General features: G+C 40.2%; 1 protein-coding gene across 2 annotated transcripts in view; it reads left to right on the forward strand.

Annotated features, from left to right (window-relative positions):
• The window catches only part of PRDM6 (PR/SET domain 6), a 167,063-nt gene that overhangs the window by 109,929 nt on the left and 39,970 nt on the right, over positions 1 to 17,164 (forward strand). For both annotated transcript variants that reach the window (XM_073624699.1, XM_073624698.1), the window contains exon 4: positions 7,798 to 7,925. In XM_073624699.1, coding sequence (XP_073480800.1) covers positions 7,798 to 7,925 — 128 coding nt within the window. The remainder of the gene's footprint in view (positions 1 to 7,797; positions 7,926 to 17,164) is intronic.

Consider the following 17,164-nt stretch of genomic DNA (forward strand, 5'->3'; position numbering starts at 1 on the left):
AATAGACAGCCAAGAATGTATCCTGATCTTTTCATATCTACAATGTCAGATAATAGCAGCAAATCAAATTTCAGCATGACCTTAGGTTATCCGGTCACATGTTAGTTTATCTGTAAAATGCTACATTATTGTTTACTACATGACTTAAACATCTGCACAACTGTTCATCTCTGGAAATCCTCCCAAATCACCAGACTGATGGACAGAACCCTGCAAGATAACTGAAGTGTATGTAGTAATTTCCACTACAGACTAGTAAATTAAAAAAGAGATGTTCCTAAAAATAATATTAATGATGTAAGTAATAATAATAATATTAACAACAATAATTATGATAACAATAGCAACAACCATAACAGGGTATATAATACGGTTCCTTGGGAACCTTTTTCACCTCTTTAAGACTGCCCACCGCACATATACTGCGGCTGGGCGGCTCTATTGCATGAAACGACATACCCGTACGTCGTTTCATGCAATAGATACTGTGGGAACGCACGCGCCCGATGCGTGTGGGAGGACACGCGCACGGGTCCAGCGGACACGGTGTCCGTCTGGCCACCAGCAATCACTGTACAGAGAGGCAGAAAGGAGATCTGCTAATATAAACAAGGCGGATCCCCGTTCTGACAGGGGACAACATGGAGATCTGCTGTTCCTAGTGATCAGGAACAGTGATCTGTGTTGTCCCAGTGAGCCCAGCCCACACACAGTTAGAACACACCCAGGGAACACAGTTGACCCCTTGAGCGCCCCCTAGTGTTAACCCCTTCCCTGCCAGTGTCATTTATACATTGATCAGTTTATTTTTTTAGCACTGATCACTGTAATAATGTCATTGGTCCCCAAAAAGTATCACTTGGGGTCAGATTTGTCCGCCGAAATGTCGCAGTTCCGCTAAAATTCACAGAACACTGCTATTACCAGTAAAAACATTAAAAAAAATAAAAGCCCATAAATCTATCCCCTATTTTGTAGACGCTATAACTTTTGCGCAAATCAATCAATATACACTTATTGCGATTTTTTTACCAAAAATATGTAGCAGAATACATATTGGCCTAAACTGGTGAATAAATTTGTTTTTCTATATATTTTCGTGGATTATATATGTGATATAGCAGTAAGTAAAAAATATAGGTTTTGTTTTTCAAAATTGTCTGTTTTTTTTTATTTATAGCGCAGAGTTGATCAAATACCACCAATTTATGGGATAAAAAGGACATCAGCGCTGCATGACCGCGCAATTGTCAGTTAAAGCGTCGCAGTGCCGTATCGCAAAAAATAGCCTGGTCATTAAGGGGGTAAATCCTTCCGGGGATGAATTGGTAAAACAAGTTCCTACAGCTGCATAGCAAAATCTACATAACAAAGAAAAGATACATTGGGATTGAGAGCCTCAGCCTCAGCCTTGAGAACCCTTTCACACTTGAGACGTTTTTCAGGCATTTTAGCACTAAAAATAGCGCCTGTAAAGTGCCTGAAAAACATTTCTCAATGCTCCCCAGTGTGAAAGCCTGAGTGCTTTCACACTGGGGCACAGGGCTGGCACGGTGTATACACCGCTCCTAAAGCGCCCCTGTTCATTGCAATCAATTGGCAGTGCTGTTAAAGCACCTGCCAAGCGCCGCGGTAGCGGCGCTTTGCGGTCACTTTTAACCCTTTATTCGGCTGCTAGTGGGGGTTAAAGGCACCCGCTATCGGCCAAAAAGCGCCTCTAAAACTATGGTGAAGCGCCGCTAAAACTAGCTGCGCATTAACGCTAACGCCGCAGTGCTGCAAGTGTGAAAGGGGTCTCACCCTGGCAAGTTTACAATTTACATAAAAACTAACAAACTAAAACATGATTCTAAAATATTATACTTGGAAATGTATTCCAATTATCATATTTAAACAGAGGGTGACAATATCAAAGTGGAGAGGTCATGTATTAATTATATTTATTTGGCCATCTTGTAAGAAGGACTGCCCATGATTTTTGGACAGTGATGCTGTGATTTACTAACTGCAAAGGGCACTGATGAAGCGCAACATGTATTAACCCATAGAATCCCACTGTAGACTGTAGTAAGCTATTGATTGGTTCCACATTCATATTGCGCTTACTACTACTGCATTACTAAAGCAACAAAGAGTAATTTTAAATTTCCAATCAAAAGAGAATTAAAAAATTAAAATTGCATCTAGATCTGTTTGTGAGCACAAGTTCACCAGGCCAGGTAGATCTTTAATAACTCTGCCCATACAACCTACATATTTGTCTGGTAAGTAAAAACATTACATTTTATACATTTTAAATTACCGTATTTATCAGCGTATAACACGCACAGGCGTATAACACGCACATTCCTTTTAAGAGGGAAGTTTCAGGAAAAAAACTTAAATTTTAAATAAGGGACTTTGAAGCAAAATAAGGGTCAGTGCCCATCTGCAGCTTCACCATTGCCATCAATGCAGCCTGATCAATGCCCATCTGCAGCCTCACAAGTGCCATCAATGCAGCCTCATCAGTCCACATCAAAGCAGCCTCACCGTTGCCATCAATGCAGCCTCACCATTGGCATCAATGCAGCAGCCTTACCATTGCCATCAATGTAGCAGCCTCACCATTGCCATCAATGCAGCAGCCTCACCATTGCCTTCAATGCAGCCTGATCGATGTCCATCTGCAGCCTAGAGGGGACAGGGAGGGGGGCGGGATGAGCGCCGACAGATTACATACAGTGAGAATCTCCTATGATCGACAGAACAGTGGTCCAATGGCAGCCCAGGAGACGGGCCTTCTTATTACAGAGGCAGCCAAGTAAACAGGAGATTCTCACTGGACGTAATCTGACGGCGCTTGTCCCGCCCCTTCCCTGTCCCCTCCGAGGCAGCTAAAATTGAAGTATTGGCGTATAACACGCACACGCTATTTGCACCCGATTTTCATGGTAAAAAAGTGAGTGTTATACGCCAATAAATACAGTATATATGTATGTTAAGCCTTCAAATACTTTAAAGTGGTTGTAAACCCTTACAGACCACTTTTCGCTACAGGCTTACCCATTGACACAAGACAGTGCTTACCAGATTTGCTAACCCTTTCATGATCAGAAGCCGTTGATTCATAGATGCACAGACCAAATTTATAAACATAAGCATGTATCAATTAACTTGACAATAACTTTATAACTAATTAGCATATCAAAATAGTTTTTTCTTAATATTTTTTTAAGGATTTATACCCTTTTATTTGCTACTCTGTTTTATTGAAAACCATGCTCTCTTTTTATTAGTGGAAAATTACTGATGAAACTGCACATGCCACTGCAACCTGAAGGTAGCAGTGTTTATCTGCAGGCTGAAAGATCTTTTATTTTTAAGTAAAGCCTCCAGCCTGCATGTGATCTCTGTATCTTAGGTGACATCAGTGGTGGTTTAACCTTTAGATACAAAATAAGATAATAAGGATGAGTGATTTTTAAACCCTGAGCTAACCGATCCCAAACTCCCCCTCCACATATTTATAATTACTGGGATCCAATTGACTCTCGGTTGTGCAGATACATTACAGCCTTCTAGACTTCTTTTTTTTTTTTATAAATTCTTTATTTAGAAAAAGCATACGATGATACAGAAAACACAAAAACATTGTTTGTTTTGCAGTTCACCTCGACGGGTCAGACCGCATAAACATACATCATGGTACAACTGGTAATATAAACATAAAATCGTAAACTAGGTAGCAGACCTCGGGGTCAAGAAGCTAGCTGTATCCTGTATAATTTTAGATGTTTTACACCAATTTAAGGATTTAAATTAAAGGAAAGGGATATGAGTGTGACCCTTGGGTCTACCATTACACAAGAAGAGCTAAGAAAGAAAGCAAAGTAAGAAAAGAAAAGAAAAGAAAAGAAAAGAAAAGAAAAGGAAAGGAAAAAAAAAAGGTGTGGGGGGGGGGGAATTGGAGCTAGTGGGGAGAGGGGGTAGGAGAAAGGAACCTTCCTCCAGTCCCTCCATCAACATCCGGGTACACTTCATTCGCAGAAGAATTATATCATCAGCCTTGCATGCTCCTCCGAATAGATGAACTCGTGCCAATAGAACCATTTCTTGAGGAACTGCTCTCTAAGTCCCCTATCTGTGACCACCAGGTCTTCCATTTTGTAAATATCGGCTACTTTTTCCAACCAGACGGCCACTCCCGGAGCCTCCAAAACAGGGGAATACCACTTTTCGCTGCTGTGACCAGGAGAGGTAGGATGGATTTCCTGTAGACCTTGCTTGGGATTTCATGATGGTGTATGAGAAAGAAATCGGGAGTCCTGGGCAGCTCCCGATCCATAAACTTCTCTACAATACGGTAGACATACGTCCAGAATGTGGTCAAGGATTGACAGGACCAGAAAATGTGTAGAAGGGAGCCTGGTTCCTCCCCACACCTCCAACATAAATCTGAACTCTGAGTGAACATCCGATGTATCCTGACTGGAGTGTAATACCACTGAGTCAGCACCTTAAACCCTGCCTCCAGGTGGCTAGCACACATGGAGGTCTTACATGTGAAGAGAAATAGTCTCTCCACTTGCAGCCTTCTAGACTTCTATTGGGGTTTGTTTACCTTTCTCTTTCTAGATGGAAAAGAAAACATATACTTTTTAATTATCATTTATCAGAGAAGTCATTTCCCTCATCATTTCTAAATAAAAAGTCTCAGTTGCTTGATTACTATCCATGCTATATATTTAAATAAAAATAATCATTTTTTTTTAGTTAATAAAGTTGTGAGGTCTGGCCTGGAAGAAAACTGAAGAAGGTTTATACATTTCATTTCATTTTAACTTTTATTTCACTTTCAACACTTATTGCGTCTTAGGCCAGTTGCACAAGGACATAAGAATTTACTAATGTATGGGGTGGCTTCACACTGCTCCGATGAGCTTTTATTAAAGTGCAGCCAACCCTTGGTTTTCATGCGCGTTAGTTGCACTTTCCCATAGACTTCTATAAAGTGTAAATGAGCATAAGCGTATACAAGCATAAAATACTTCTTTATTGCCAGTATTGCAATATATGGGTATACATGTGTGCAAACATGAGTATAGATGCGTAAACACGCATACGAGCATAAATTACTGCAAATGCAAAATTTTCCATTTTTGTTTTTTGCCTCTGTACTCATCTCTGCATTAGTGATCTTTACACACCTGTGTGCAGGGCTGCTGATAGAAATCATGGACGGGGCCCCCTTTAGCCCGACCCCTGGTCCTGCCCCTGGTCCCTCCTTCAGCCCCACCCCAGGCCCTGCCCCTATACCAAGAAGCTGGGGTATACCGAGAGGCTAGGGTATATAGACAGGCTAGAGTATATACACAGGCTAGTGTATACAGACAGACTAGGGTATACAGAAAGCACCCCCCACCAATTTAACACAACTAGAGGATGATCGAATGAAATGGAATCAGTATACAGAGGTTTACTTCTGAGCGATATTAAAGGAACACTCTAACCACCATAACCACTTCAGTTATTTGAAGTGGACAAGGTGGTAGAAGTCAGTATGTGAGATGACATGAATATAATAAGGTGGTCTAATGATTGGCTTCTAACAGGGAGGGCAAAGAGATCAAATTTTGGCGATCCCTGCTAAACTGAATTTTGATGTGTATGTACCCAGCTTTACCCAATTCCTTGCTTCAGCTGGCTTCTTTCAGCGCTGACTGGTTCCCCACAGTGCCTGTGTATGTTTTACTGACTATGCTCAGTTGTTCACACTCCAGCCCCCTTATCATACCATACAAGGTTAATGTTCCTGTATAAAAAAGATTATTGTGAGAAACCACTAATGAGTATAAAAGCTGGAAACCTATGCCACATCCCAATTAGAGAAATTGCAAAGGGAGATGTCCCAGGGATTTTACGGGCATAGGAAATAGACCAGATATTCAAAAAGTATTATAATGTAAAAAAGTACAAAATGTATTAATTTTACTAATAAATTTTGTACTTTTTTACATTATAATACTTTTTGAATATCTGGTCTATTTCCCATGCGCGTCCTCTGGGGCATCTACCATGTTCCTGTATGGTATGTGAGGTTTTGGTGGAGGAAAAGAGCTCTGCAGCTGGTTGTAGCATTGAAACAGGTAAGGCCCCTTTCACACTGGGGCGGGGGTGGCGTAGGCAGTAAAACGAAGCTATTTTTAGCGCCGCTTTACAGACGTGTTAGCAGCGGTATTCGGCCGCTAGCAGGGATGCTTTACCCCCCTGCTAGCTTTACCCCCCGCTAGTGGCTGAGAAAGGTTTAAAAACACCACAACGCGGTGCTGCTGCAGCGGCGCTTTGCCGGCAATATATCCGCGCTGCCCCATTTATTTCAATGGGCAGGAGTGGTGAATGAGTGGTATACACACTGCTCCTTCACCGCTTCAAAGATGCTGCTAGCAGGACTTTTTTCACCATCCTGTCAGCGCACCGCTCCAGTGTGAAAGCCTCCGGGCTTTCACACTGTAGTGTGAGGAGCAGCTCTTTCAGGGCACTTTGCAGGCGCTATTTTTAGTGCTGTAGAGCCTGCAAAGCGCCCCAGTGTGAAAGGGAACTAAGTGAAAGAGTCTATTGTCCCCCCTCCCCCCCCCCACACACACACACTGCAAGACTGGACTTTATTTAATTTCCTGGAGATCGGCTGTATTATCTGTTATTTGAAACTGTTAAATTGATGGGTTTAGTTCCGCTTTATGATATACTGCTGTTCAGGTGCTCTGGGCTTCAGCAAAATGGCAGCCTCCAGTAAAAAGAAACAGGAACAATGCTGGAGGCAGTTTACAGCAAACACTCATTTTGGTAGCATAATTATTAATGTGGAATGTATGTTCCTTGCTAAATAATATTATTTTTTATCAAGTTGTTATGGGTAAAGTTCTGATTCAAATACAAAGGAAAACTTTTTGGCAAATCAACTCACTCTTCAACCTGGATCTCTTTGAATGGCTGCAGGCAGTATCTCAGGGACCAGTCTGTCCAGTGCTGATGCTGGTGAAAGCAAAGATCCCCAAGGGATAGTTAGGCAGTAGATATACTGCCTGTAGCCATTAGTGGGTAAAGCTGAACTCCAAGCAAACAGCTAAATACATTGATGAAATACATATGAGATCTGTTTTATCCAAAAAACATTGCTAACTTTCTTTAAAAAAAATTCAAGTGTTCTTACAGTCATGATGATCCTTTTTATCAATGCTCTACAATAGTCACTGCTCTAGTACAAGTATACAGCAGGTGAAGTACTAGGCAGAGGTCTAATATGCAGACTGGTTTAGAGTTAGGGACGCTGAAAGAAAAGAAGACTTAGCTTGAGCATCACACAAGTAGCATTTTCAGAAGGTAGTCAGGGTCAGCCCATATTGTTCTTATTATTTTAAAATGACGTTATTGCAGCTATTTGCTACACTCATTCTGTCAGCAATATACCACTAGTGTGACATTCACCATACACTTTGTAGCTTTCCGCTGACTCTTGTCTCGCACTTTATTACACAGTCAGTGAGACAAATGATTGTATAGGAAGCCTACTGATGTCTTGCATTTTCTGTAAATATATTTAATGCAAAAGATCAGGTTGATAAGACAGGGTAAATTTATAGCGCATCACAGTATGTTTCTCTCTTTCATGTCAAGTAGGTCTCATGATTCCATAAACTAGTGACAAATGTAGGCGTAATAAATCCCTACCAAAGATATATGAGACACAAGCCACAAAGTAATGTACGATTGATGACTTTTTCTTCCTACTGAACTTGTAACCCCCTTCCCCTGTAGATATATGACCAAGATGGGACACTACAGCATTTTATTGATGGAGGAGAACCTAGTAAGTCAAGCTGGATGAGGTACGTCCGATGCGCCAGGCACTGTGGGGAGCAGAATCTGACTGTTGTTCAATACAGGTAATGTTTTCCAATTCCTTAAAATACTTTTACATACATAGGAAACACTGGGGTTGATTTACTAAAACTGAAAAGTGCAACATCTGTTGCAGCTGTGCATGGTAGCCAATCAGCTTCTAATTTCAGCTTGTTCAATTAATCTTTGACAAAACAAAACTGGATGCTGATTGGTTTCTATGCAGAGCTGCACCAGATTTTGTGCTTTCCAGTTTTAGTAAGTCAACCCAACTGATTTTTGGGGGCCTTTATAAATATATATATATATATATATATATATATATATATATATATATATATTTCACTACAGTCTGCAGCCTATTGTACCTTGTGAAGAATCATTATGAGGTTTGAAAGTAGCTTTTGTACTTTAATGGACAATATTTTGCTCTCATTAATCCTAAAATTGCTGCAAATTCTTATAGATTTTCTATATAACTCGGAACAATTGGGTTAGCTGTGCCTTGTTTGCACCAAACACAAGAAGGATTGAGTACTGGCTATATGTGGTACAGTTGCATACTGTATAAGTCATATTATTGTTCATCTGCTTTGATGCTATTTTACAGGAAAATTGTCACATTTTTGGCAAATTTAAATTTTTTAGATTTTATTTATATTATTGTTACTTTATACCATTTTTATGATTTGTATAAAAATGTTATTGAAACGAACATTTAATAAATGGCGCTTTCATTTTTAATAAGTTTTTATTGAGTTTTTTCCAAAATACACAGCATAACCCTTATAAGTATAAATACATCCAATGTAACAGAAAGATTCCAGGATGATATCTAGCTAATGTTTAAGGAAGGAGAAGATAACTGGAAAAGAGTAATACGTATTCCAATTTGCATACAAGCATAGCAGTTAAGGTCATTGTTGTACAGAGAAATGTGAATTGAGGGAAAAGTTAAAGGACACTCATAGGTGTAAGGCAGTAGTCAAGTCCACCTTACAAAAGGAGGAGAAAAAAACATATTAATAGGATCTCCCTGGTGAGAGGGCCTGGTAAGTAGAAGAAAAAAAGATCAGGGCAGAAAGGGAAGGAAAAAAGAAGAGGAAAAGAGAGGATGTCAAGGGCACCAAAGCCAGAGCCCTAGGACCTTGGGGCCTACAGCAATGCGTAACTTGCTGCAGACATGGAGGGGAGGGTGTGTTGTATTCATGGGGTCCATATTTTTAAAAATGTTTCTGTGTATCAAGGAGAATGCTGGTAAGCTTTTAGGAGAAAGTGTCTATGTGGTGACAAACCTCTGTGAAGTGAACAAACTTCTGTTTCCAAGCTCTTGCAATAGTTTGTTTGGCTGCCAGTAAAACATACTTGCTAATTTGAATTAGTTTAAGTGTAGTAGGGCATGCCAATGGTCTCCAGGGAAAGTTCTGGAGAAAGATGGGTAGAGGTGTGATAAACAAAACGGGACCATATACCATATACCACCACGAGGCGGTCTTAAAAGCTGATTCAAATGTGAGTATATTGATGGAGCATGAAGCAAATGTAATCCTCCCTCTCTTGGGTGCCTTTGAGGTCCTGTTCCCACTTGGTAAAGTAGGTGTGACTGTCGGGGCTTTTGAGATTGTTCAACTGTAAATAGATAATGGAAATACATCTATAAAAGAGGGGTGTATGGTGACAAGTACACTCACATATTGAGAGTCAGGATGTTAGATATTTATAGGAGCGTATAGTGATTAACCAGTGCTTAATTTGTAAATGACAAAAAAGTTTGGAGGACGGGGCCTGATACTTGTCTCTGTTTTCTGCCCAGGTGTAAACAGAGTGACCATTGGAATTTGTGAGAAGGCCATGACATGTACTGGGGATTCTATGAGAAGGGGCAGGTGTGGCGAGATTAAATTGCTGGAGTACTTAAGGGAGTCCCAAGTTCCCAGTGTATGGCTCATTAGGGGGCTTATAGATGCAGACCCTGGGGTATATTGTGCGGTATATTGAGAGGTCAATGGATGTTGCATCTGGAAAGTGTTTGGTAAATTTTAGAAAACCTAAGCCTCCTTGTTTCTTACGTATAAACATAGTACTGTATGCTTTGAGACTTGTGTTTTTTGTCAGTCCAGACAAATTGCAAGACATGATTCTGGAAGGATTTGAGAGTGTAGGAGGAACTGGGACAGGGAGAGTGCAAAATAGATATAGAAGTTTTGGAAGAATTGTAATTTTTAGAACGTTGATTCACCCTACACACGAAAGGTGGAGACAAGACCAAGACAAGAGTAGAGCCTTTAGGAACTGAAACGTAGAGGGTGCGGTACAAGCAGGTTAAGACAATTTAATATAGGGTGCTTCCAAGATTTAGAATGCACAGTGCATGCAAGGCTGCCTAATAAGAACATCCAGCACTAGCTCTGTACTTGTTGACTGCTCCTGGAGGCTAATAAGCTAGATAATATACTCTCTACTTAGGCTCCATTCACACCTGAGCGTTTGGTAGCTTGAAGCCTCAAGCTACCAAACGCTTGAGAGGAAACAATACATTATTCTCTATGGAGATGGTTCACATCTCCACTCCAAGTCGCCTGAAGCCATACGCCTGAAGCTCAAACAAGTTCTGGACCCTTTTTTGTCACTCGAATCGGGCATATTTGGGCGTTTTTGGAGCAGGAAGCAGATGACAAAATCTAATAACATAGCAACAAATGATGAAAGAAATGATCACTTTTCCTAGTGGCTAATAAAAAAAATGCCAAAGCTCAAAAATGCCGGAAAATGCTGCATGGAAACACGCAAATATGCCCCACAAAACGCATGACAAAACGCCAGAAAAACGCTCAAAAACGCTACTCTCAGGTGTGAATGGGGCCTTAGAGAAGAGGAAAGATTTGTTCTTCCCGAATGCATACGTAATCTGAGTGGTACAACAAATGCCTGGGGAAAAGTTCATCAATTTCTATCTGCACTTCTGATTATGATGTTCCTGCAGGAGTAAATCCAGTTGACCTTCTAGCAAATCAGCTAAATGCACAGTTTAAATTCATATACTGTGGGTATGCTGTTTTATCATCCACAAGATTTGTATTTCTATTGTGATTACTCTGCTGATTTACACACCTCATAATCATGCAGGTGACACTTTATTTCCTGCAGCAGCAAAGTATCTTCTTATGCCACCTCTGCATCTCTAGGCTACACGTTGAACAGTTTGTTATCATAACCCCTGTCCAATAATCAAAGAGGGGATCCATGTCAGTGTGGTGTATCAGAGGTGTATACACTGCCTTGAAAAAGTATTCATACCCCTTAAAATTTTCCACATTTTGTCATGTTACAACCAAAAACGTAAATGTATTTTATTGGGACTTTATGTGATAGACCAACACAAAGTGGTACATAACTGTGAAGTGGAAGGAAATGTTTTTCAAACTTTTTTACAAATAAATATGTGAAAAGCGTGGTGTGCATTTGTATTCATATACTTTGTAGAACCACCTTTTGCTGCAATTACAGCTGCAAGTCTTTTTGATAAGTCTCCACCAGCTTTGCACATCTAGAGAGTGACATTTTTGCCCATTCTGCTTTGCAATATAGCTCAAGCTCTGTCAGATTGGATGGAGAGCGTCTGAACAGCAATTTTCAAGTCTTTCCACAGATTCTCAATTGGATTTAGGTCTGGACTTTGGTCCATTTTAACACATGAATATGCTTTGATCTAAACCATTCCATTGTAGCTTTGGCTGAATGTTTAGTGTTGTTGTCCTGCTGGAAGGTGAACATCCGCCCCAGTCTTAAGTCTTTTGCAGACTCTAACAGGTTTTCTTCTAAGATTGCCCTGTATTTGTCTCAATCCATCTTCCCATCAACGCTGACCAGCTTTCCTGTCCCTGCTGAAGAAAAGCATCCCCACAACATGATGCTGCCACCACCACGTTTCACTGTGAGGATGGTGTGTTCAGGGTGATGTGCAGTGTTAGTTTTCCACCACACATAGCGTTTTGCTTTTAGGCCAAAAAGTTAAATTTTGGTCTCATCTGATCAGAGCAAGTTCTTCCACATGTTTGCTGTGTCCCCCACATGGCTTCTCACAAACTGCAAACTGAACATTTTATGGCTTTCTTTCAACAATGGCATTCTTCTTGACACTCTTCCATAAAGGCCAGATTTGTGAGGTGCACGACTTATAGTTGTCCTGTGGACAGATTCCCCCACCTGCACTGTGCTTCTCTGATTAATGCTCTCCTTGCCCTGCCTGTCAGTTTAGGTGGGCGGCCATGTCTTGGTAGGTTTGCAGATGTGCCATACTCTTTCCATTTTCAGATGAAGGATTGAATAGTGCTCCGAGAGATGTTCAAAGCTTAGGATATTTGTTTCTGAAACTTAACCCTGCTTTAAACTTCACCACAACTTAATCCCTGACATATCTGGTGTGTTCCTTGGCCTTCATGATTCTGTTTGTTCACTAAGGTTCTCTAACAAACCTCTGAGGGCTTCATGGAACAGCTGTATTTATACTGAGATTAAATTACTCACAGGTGGACTCTATTTACTCATTAGGTGACTTCTAAAGGCAATTGGTTCCATTAGATTTTAGTTAGGGGTATCAGAGTAAAGGGGGCTGAATACAAATGCAAGCCACATTATTCAGATATTTAATTGGTAAAAAATTGAAAATAATTTATATTTTTCCTTCTACTTCACAATTATGTGCCACTTTCCAATGGTCTATCACATAAAATCCCAATAAAATACATTTACATTTTTGCTTGTAACATGAAAAAATTTGGAAAATTTCAAGGGGTATGGATACTTTTTCAAGGCACTGTATATTATAAGCAAGACTTAGCAAACTTACTCCACTGATCCCTAATTATAGGAATGAATAATTGCAAATAGTGATGGGTGAATTTATCCAGGTTCGGGTGAATATTATTTGAAATTTGGCAAACCCAAGCTTGGAAAAAAATTCCACTAAAGTGGGGAGCATATCTTAAAAGAAAGTTAAAGAAAGTGTCAACCCTTAACATGTAAAACAACCCATTCGGTTTAAAATAGAAATGAAAGGCAAAACATTTGTGTATATTGTTGCCAGCAAGGCACTTGTAAAAGTAAGTTGTCTCCAAAACAGGTAAACAGTCCAGGAAAACTAAATAACTTACTTCAACTAAAGACAAAAAATAGTCCATAACTCTGGTTCAAATGGAAAGCAAGGCTCACTGCCACTGGTCTCGCACTCGGGTTTTGAGGTTTCCAGTCTGCTTTGGAGTCCCAAAGAAGAGGTTTCCACAGTTCAACAACTGTGGCTCAATCCCAACCTTAGTTCACTTAACTCAGATTTCTCCAGCTTTTTTTCAAACAACCAGGTTCAGACTGCTTCATCTACCTTTTCAAGAAACCCCTTCCATATGGCCCAGCCCCTTCAGGACCAACGTCCCTGTAATCAGGGTTTGGAGGTTCTTCCCATCCAAAACTCTTCAAACCTCTGAAATTTCATGTCCTTAATAAGGACTAGTGAATCCAGAGAGTACTGTAAATCAGTCCTGTCCTCTCCAGCCGGAATACCCCGGAACACCACACCCTGCATGGATGAGTACTCAACAAATCTTCAAATAATCACCCTTAAAGGGACCACAACCCAAATAGTGGAAAAATATACCAGTCGTTTAGGACCCAACCCTGGCATCCTGTATAATACGTACAAAACATTATAAATGAATTAAATCCCAAAATGGAAGCCTTGCAGCAAAGAAAAAGAGTTTGATATGGAAAGGACAGTAGTTAAGGCCTGGCTCACACCTATGCAGGTTGCAGTTTGCATATACCAGGTGCATTTTATGTTTTTCAATACATGTTTTTCATCCATTGAAGTCTATTGAACCAAAAACCAGAAAAAAGTCCCCGGCCCTACAAAAGGGTAACTGCTTACTTTTATTAATCGGACACTCACCTGTCCCACGGTCCAGCAATATGGGCGAATGAAGCCCCGCTCCTCTCCCCCACCTCTCTGCAGCGCCGGCATTGTCACTGTGGGCACCCGGCTGTGGCTTCACAGCCGGGCACGCACTGCACATGCGCGAGCTGCGCTGCGCACTGTGGCTGGCTGGGCAATCATCTGGGACCTGTGACGTGTCCCAGATGATTGCCAAAAGGGAGGGGAGACAAGTGAACTTCTGGTGCCGCGATGCCCTGGGAGGAAGTGGGAGCTGGATCCCTCTAAAAAGAGGGTATCCGCTCCCCCCCCAAAAAAAATGACATGCCAAATGTGTCATGTCAGGGGGTCACCTTCACTTAAAGCTTCACTTAAAAGCTCAATTTTTGGGTGGAACTCCACTTTAATTACAAACCATTTAGCACAAAAACCAATAACTGTGCCAGTGAAAACATGTTTCTATCAGACAAAATCAGTTACAGCAAGCTACAAATTATAAGCTATATATAATTCTACCATAACCCAGCTGGAAAATAGAAGCAAATGCATAGTATATAGCTTCTTTTTACACATATGGGTGATTAAAGGGAAGATGAGGAGGCCATATTGAAAAACAACCTAATATACACACTATAAGCATGTCTCTAAGGACCAATATAATAGCATTAATATGTTGGCAATATTATAGTAAATATAATGAAAGACATTTTGAAAAAGCAAAATGATCCCTAGAAAATGAGTGCTGAAAATGAAATCATTTACATGGGTCGGACATTTTTACAGCACTTTTTAAATCCTGATGAGATGTTAACAACTCTGTATAGCACAGTTTCAGATGTTTCAGCTTTCAATGCAATGAACCATGAAAATTAAATAAACTCTTTTCAGTCACCAACGAGCATAGCTCTCTGGGTAGGGAACACTTAAGGCATCGGCCTATTTTTACATTGTCCAAAGTTGTCCTTTTCACAAAAAGTCAGCTGGTTTGAATTCCCTGTGTTATGATGTCTAATATCTAAATGGAATTTTCTTCAAAGAGCTGTGTGATTGATTGACCCTCGGTTGAACGTTTTGTTTTTATTTTGAGGCTGACAATAATGTCCGTTGGCATGTGTTCTACTTCAACAGCGTTAGGACGCCATGAAGCTATCTTTATGAGTCATCCAACCACAATACTAAATACATGTCAGCAAAGGAAATATTATCCGAAATGAGAAATATCCCTTTGATGTACTTCACCATGCAGAGAGTTGTGCGAGTTTTGGACGCATTATCTACTTGGAAGAAATGGTGAATGCTTACACTATTTTTTAGCCTACCCCAACCCTCCGGGACCACCCATTGCTTGAAAACAGTTCTGCTCTTTCAGCAGCAAACTGTGTCATTTGGTTTTTAGTACATTCGCTTGCTACTCCGCTTTGTTTATGTTAGAAAGAGCCAAAGTGAAAGATGAAATGTTTGCAATGGTGAAGTACAAAGTCGACTTGATTTTTCTCAGCTTTGAGAACTTACTATTGATTTTTTTTTTTTAATCTGCAGTGAGAGAATTTTCATTGCGGCAGTCCACGGGTTGAAGTTTATGGAGGGAAAACAAAAACAGTCCAAACTGAGAGTTTCTGTCAGATATTCATAGAAAGCGGTAGTTCTGCTTAGCCAGCAGAGCCCTCGTGAGGGAAAAAAATGGCTGTAAATAGAGAGAATAACAAGATAAATGAAAGTTTTGCAGCTGCAAGTAAAATATTGAGAATCTGCACTTTTCTATTGATCTTTATGATCCCGTTGCCAAGAGGCAGTTTGTGGTGACAAAATATGTTGACAACTGCATATCTCACACGGGTGAAAAATGTAGAATCGGACTCCCATATGTCCGCACTGTTACACTACAGACAAATTGTCCTGTTACAGATAATTCTTTATGGAAAGGCTGTTACGTTATATAAAGTAGTTCTATTTTTGCCAAAAACTTCAAGCTAATATTTTTAGCTGTGATTGGGAAACTTTCTCCAGATAAATATTATATTTTTCTGCTATACAAGTCTGTAGTTTTTTTTGAAAAGATGGATTAAGAAACAACTTCTTGAGAAGCCTTGTAGCTGTACCAGAATAGGAAATAACATCAAAATGACTTTTCAAGATAGAATACACAGAGATTATTTAAAATTTTGAAGCTGCCTTTGGATAATAACCTGAGACCATTTTTTGCCTTTTGTATGCCTTTTTCATCTGTTGTTGGATTTTACTTATCCTTACTGTTCATACCTTATTTACCTGTGTTTTGATATGATGACAACCTGCGATTTGGCTTTGTTCAAGAGCTTTTCAATAACAGTATTGAAATATAAAATGTTGAAGATGAAGATGGAAATGAAATCTTATTACAGTTGTATGCGTTACAAATAATTTTGAACTTAAAGCAGAAAGAAATTCACGCTGTGCCTATATCTGCAACTAGCACACTTGCACCTTATGGTAAACTTAGTTGCACTTACAGTACCTGTCAGTGGGACCTTCTTTAGGGCTCAGATCGCTGCTTCTTCCAACGCCACCAACGCCATCTCCCTCGCTTTCTCTTTCAGTTGCCTAGGCGCCATTGGATGGTCACAGATGATGTAACTCCTGCGCATGCTCTGTGTAGTGTACATAGAAAAGGAAGAATTGCTTCTTGTAATTTTTCAAAGAAGGGATTTTGTTTCACTTTAAAGTAGAACTGTGGCCATGCCATGGAATTTGAAATATTTTCATATTCTTAGCAAGCAGTGAATAAACTTTAAAACATACCCTCAACTACCTATGTAGTTTCAGCCACTTTGGAGCCACTGTGGATCCTCAAAGTTCACAAGCAGTAAAGTCTTTAAGTTAGGTCCCAGCATTCTGCTGAGATGGGGTAGTTGGACTGCTGTTCTCGCACCTAAGCAGCAGCCCAGATCACTGACATGACCCCCTGAACATTGCTCTTCGTAACAGTGCAGCTCAGGGAGCAAGAGTGATGTTGATTATAGCAGTGTTCAGCAAGGCATGCCAGACCACCATGCCAGAGTCAGATGGCTGCATGAATGTGAGAGCTACAATCCAACTATCCTGTGTGCTGACAGCACACAGTTTTTAACCCTTGATGCACTACTTAATTGATAATAATAAAAAAAAGCATAAGAATAGCTGTAAGTACAGCCTGCAGTAATAAATTAGGAGGATTTAGCTTTAAACAGAAACTATAATTGCTGGGTCAATTTTATTTTAACCACTTTATTACCAGGGCAATTATGGCATATCTCACATACATGTAGGAATGCGCAAATTACTTAGAACCCCCAAACATTATACATTTTTTAAGCAGAAGCCCTGGAGAATAAAATGGTGGGT

Source organism: Aquarana catesbeiana, linkage group LG01, assembly GCF_042186555.1.
Source record: "Aquarana catesbeiana isolate 2022-GZ linkage group LG01, ASM4218655v1, whole genome shotgun sequence".
NCBI lineage: Eukaryota > Metazoa > Chordata > Amphibia > Anura > Ranidae > Aquarana > Aquarana catesbeiana.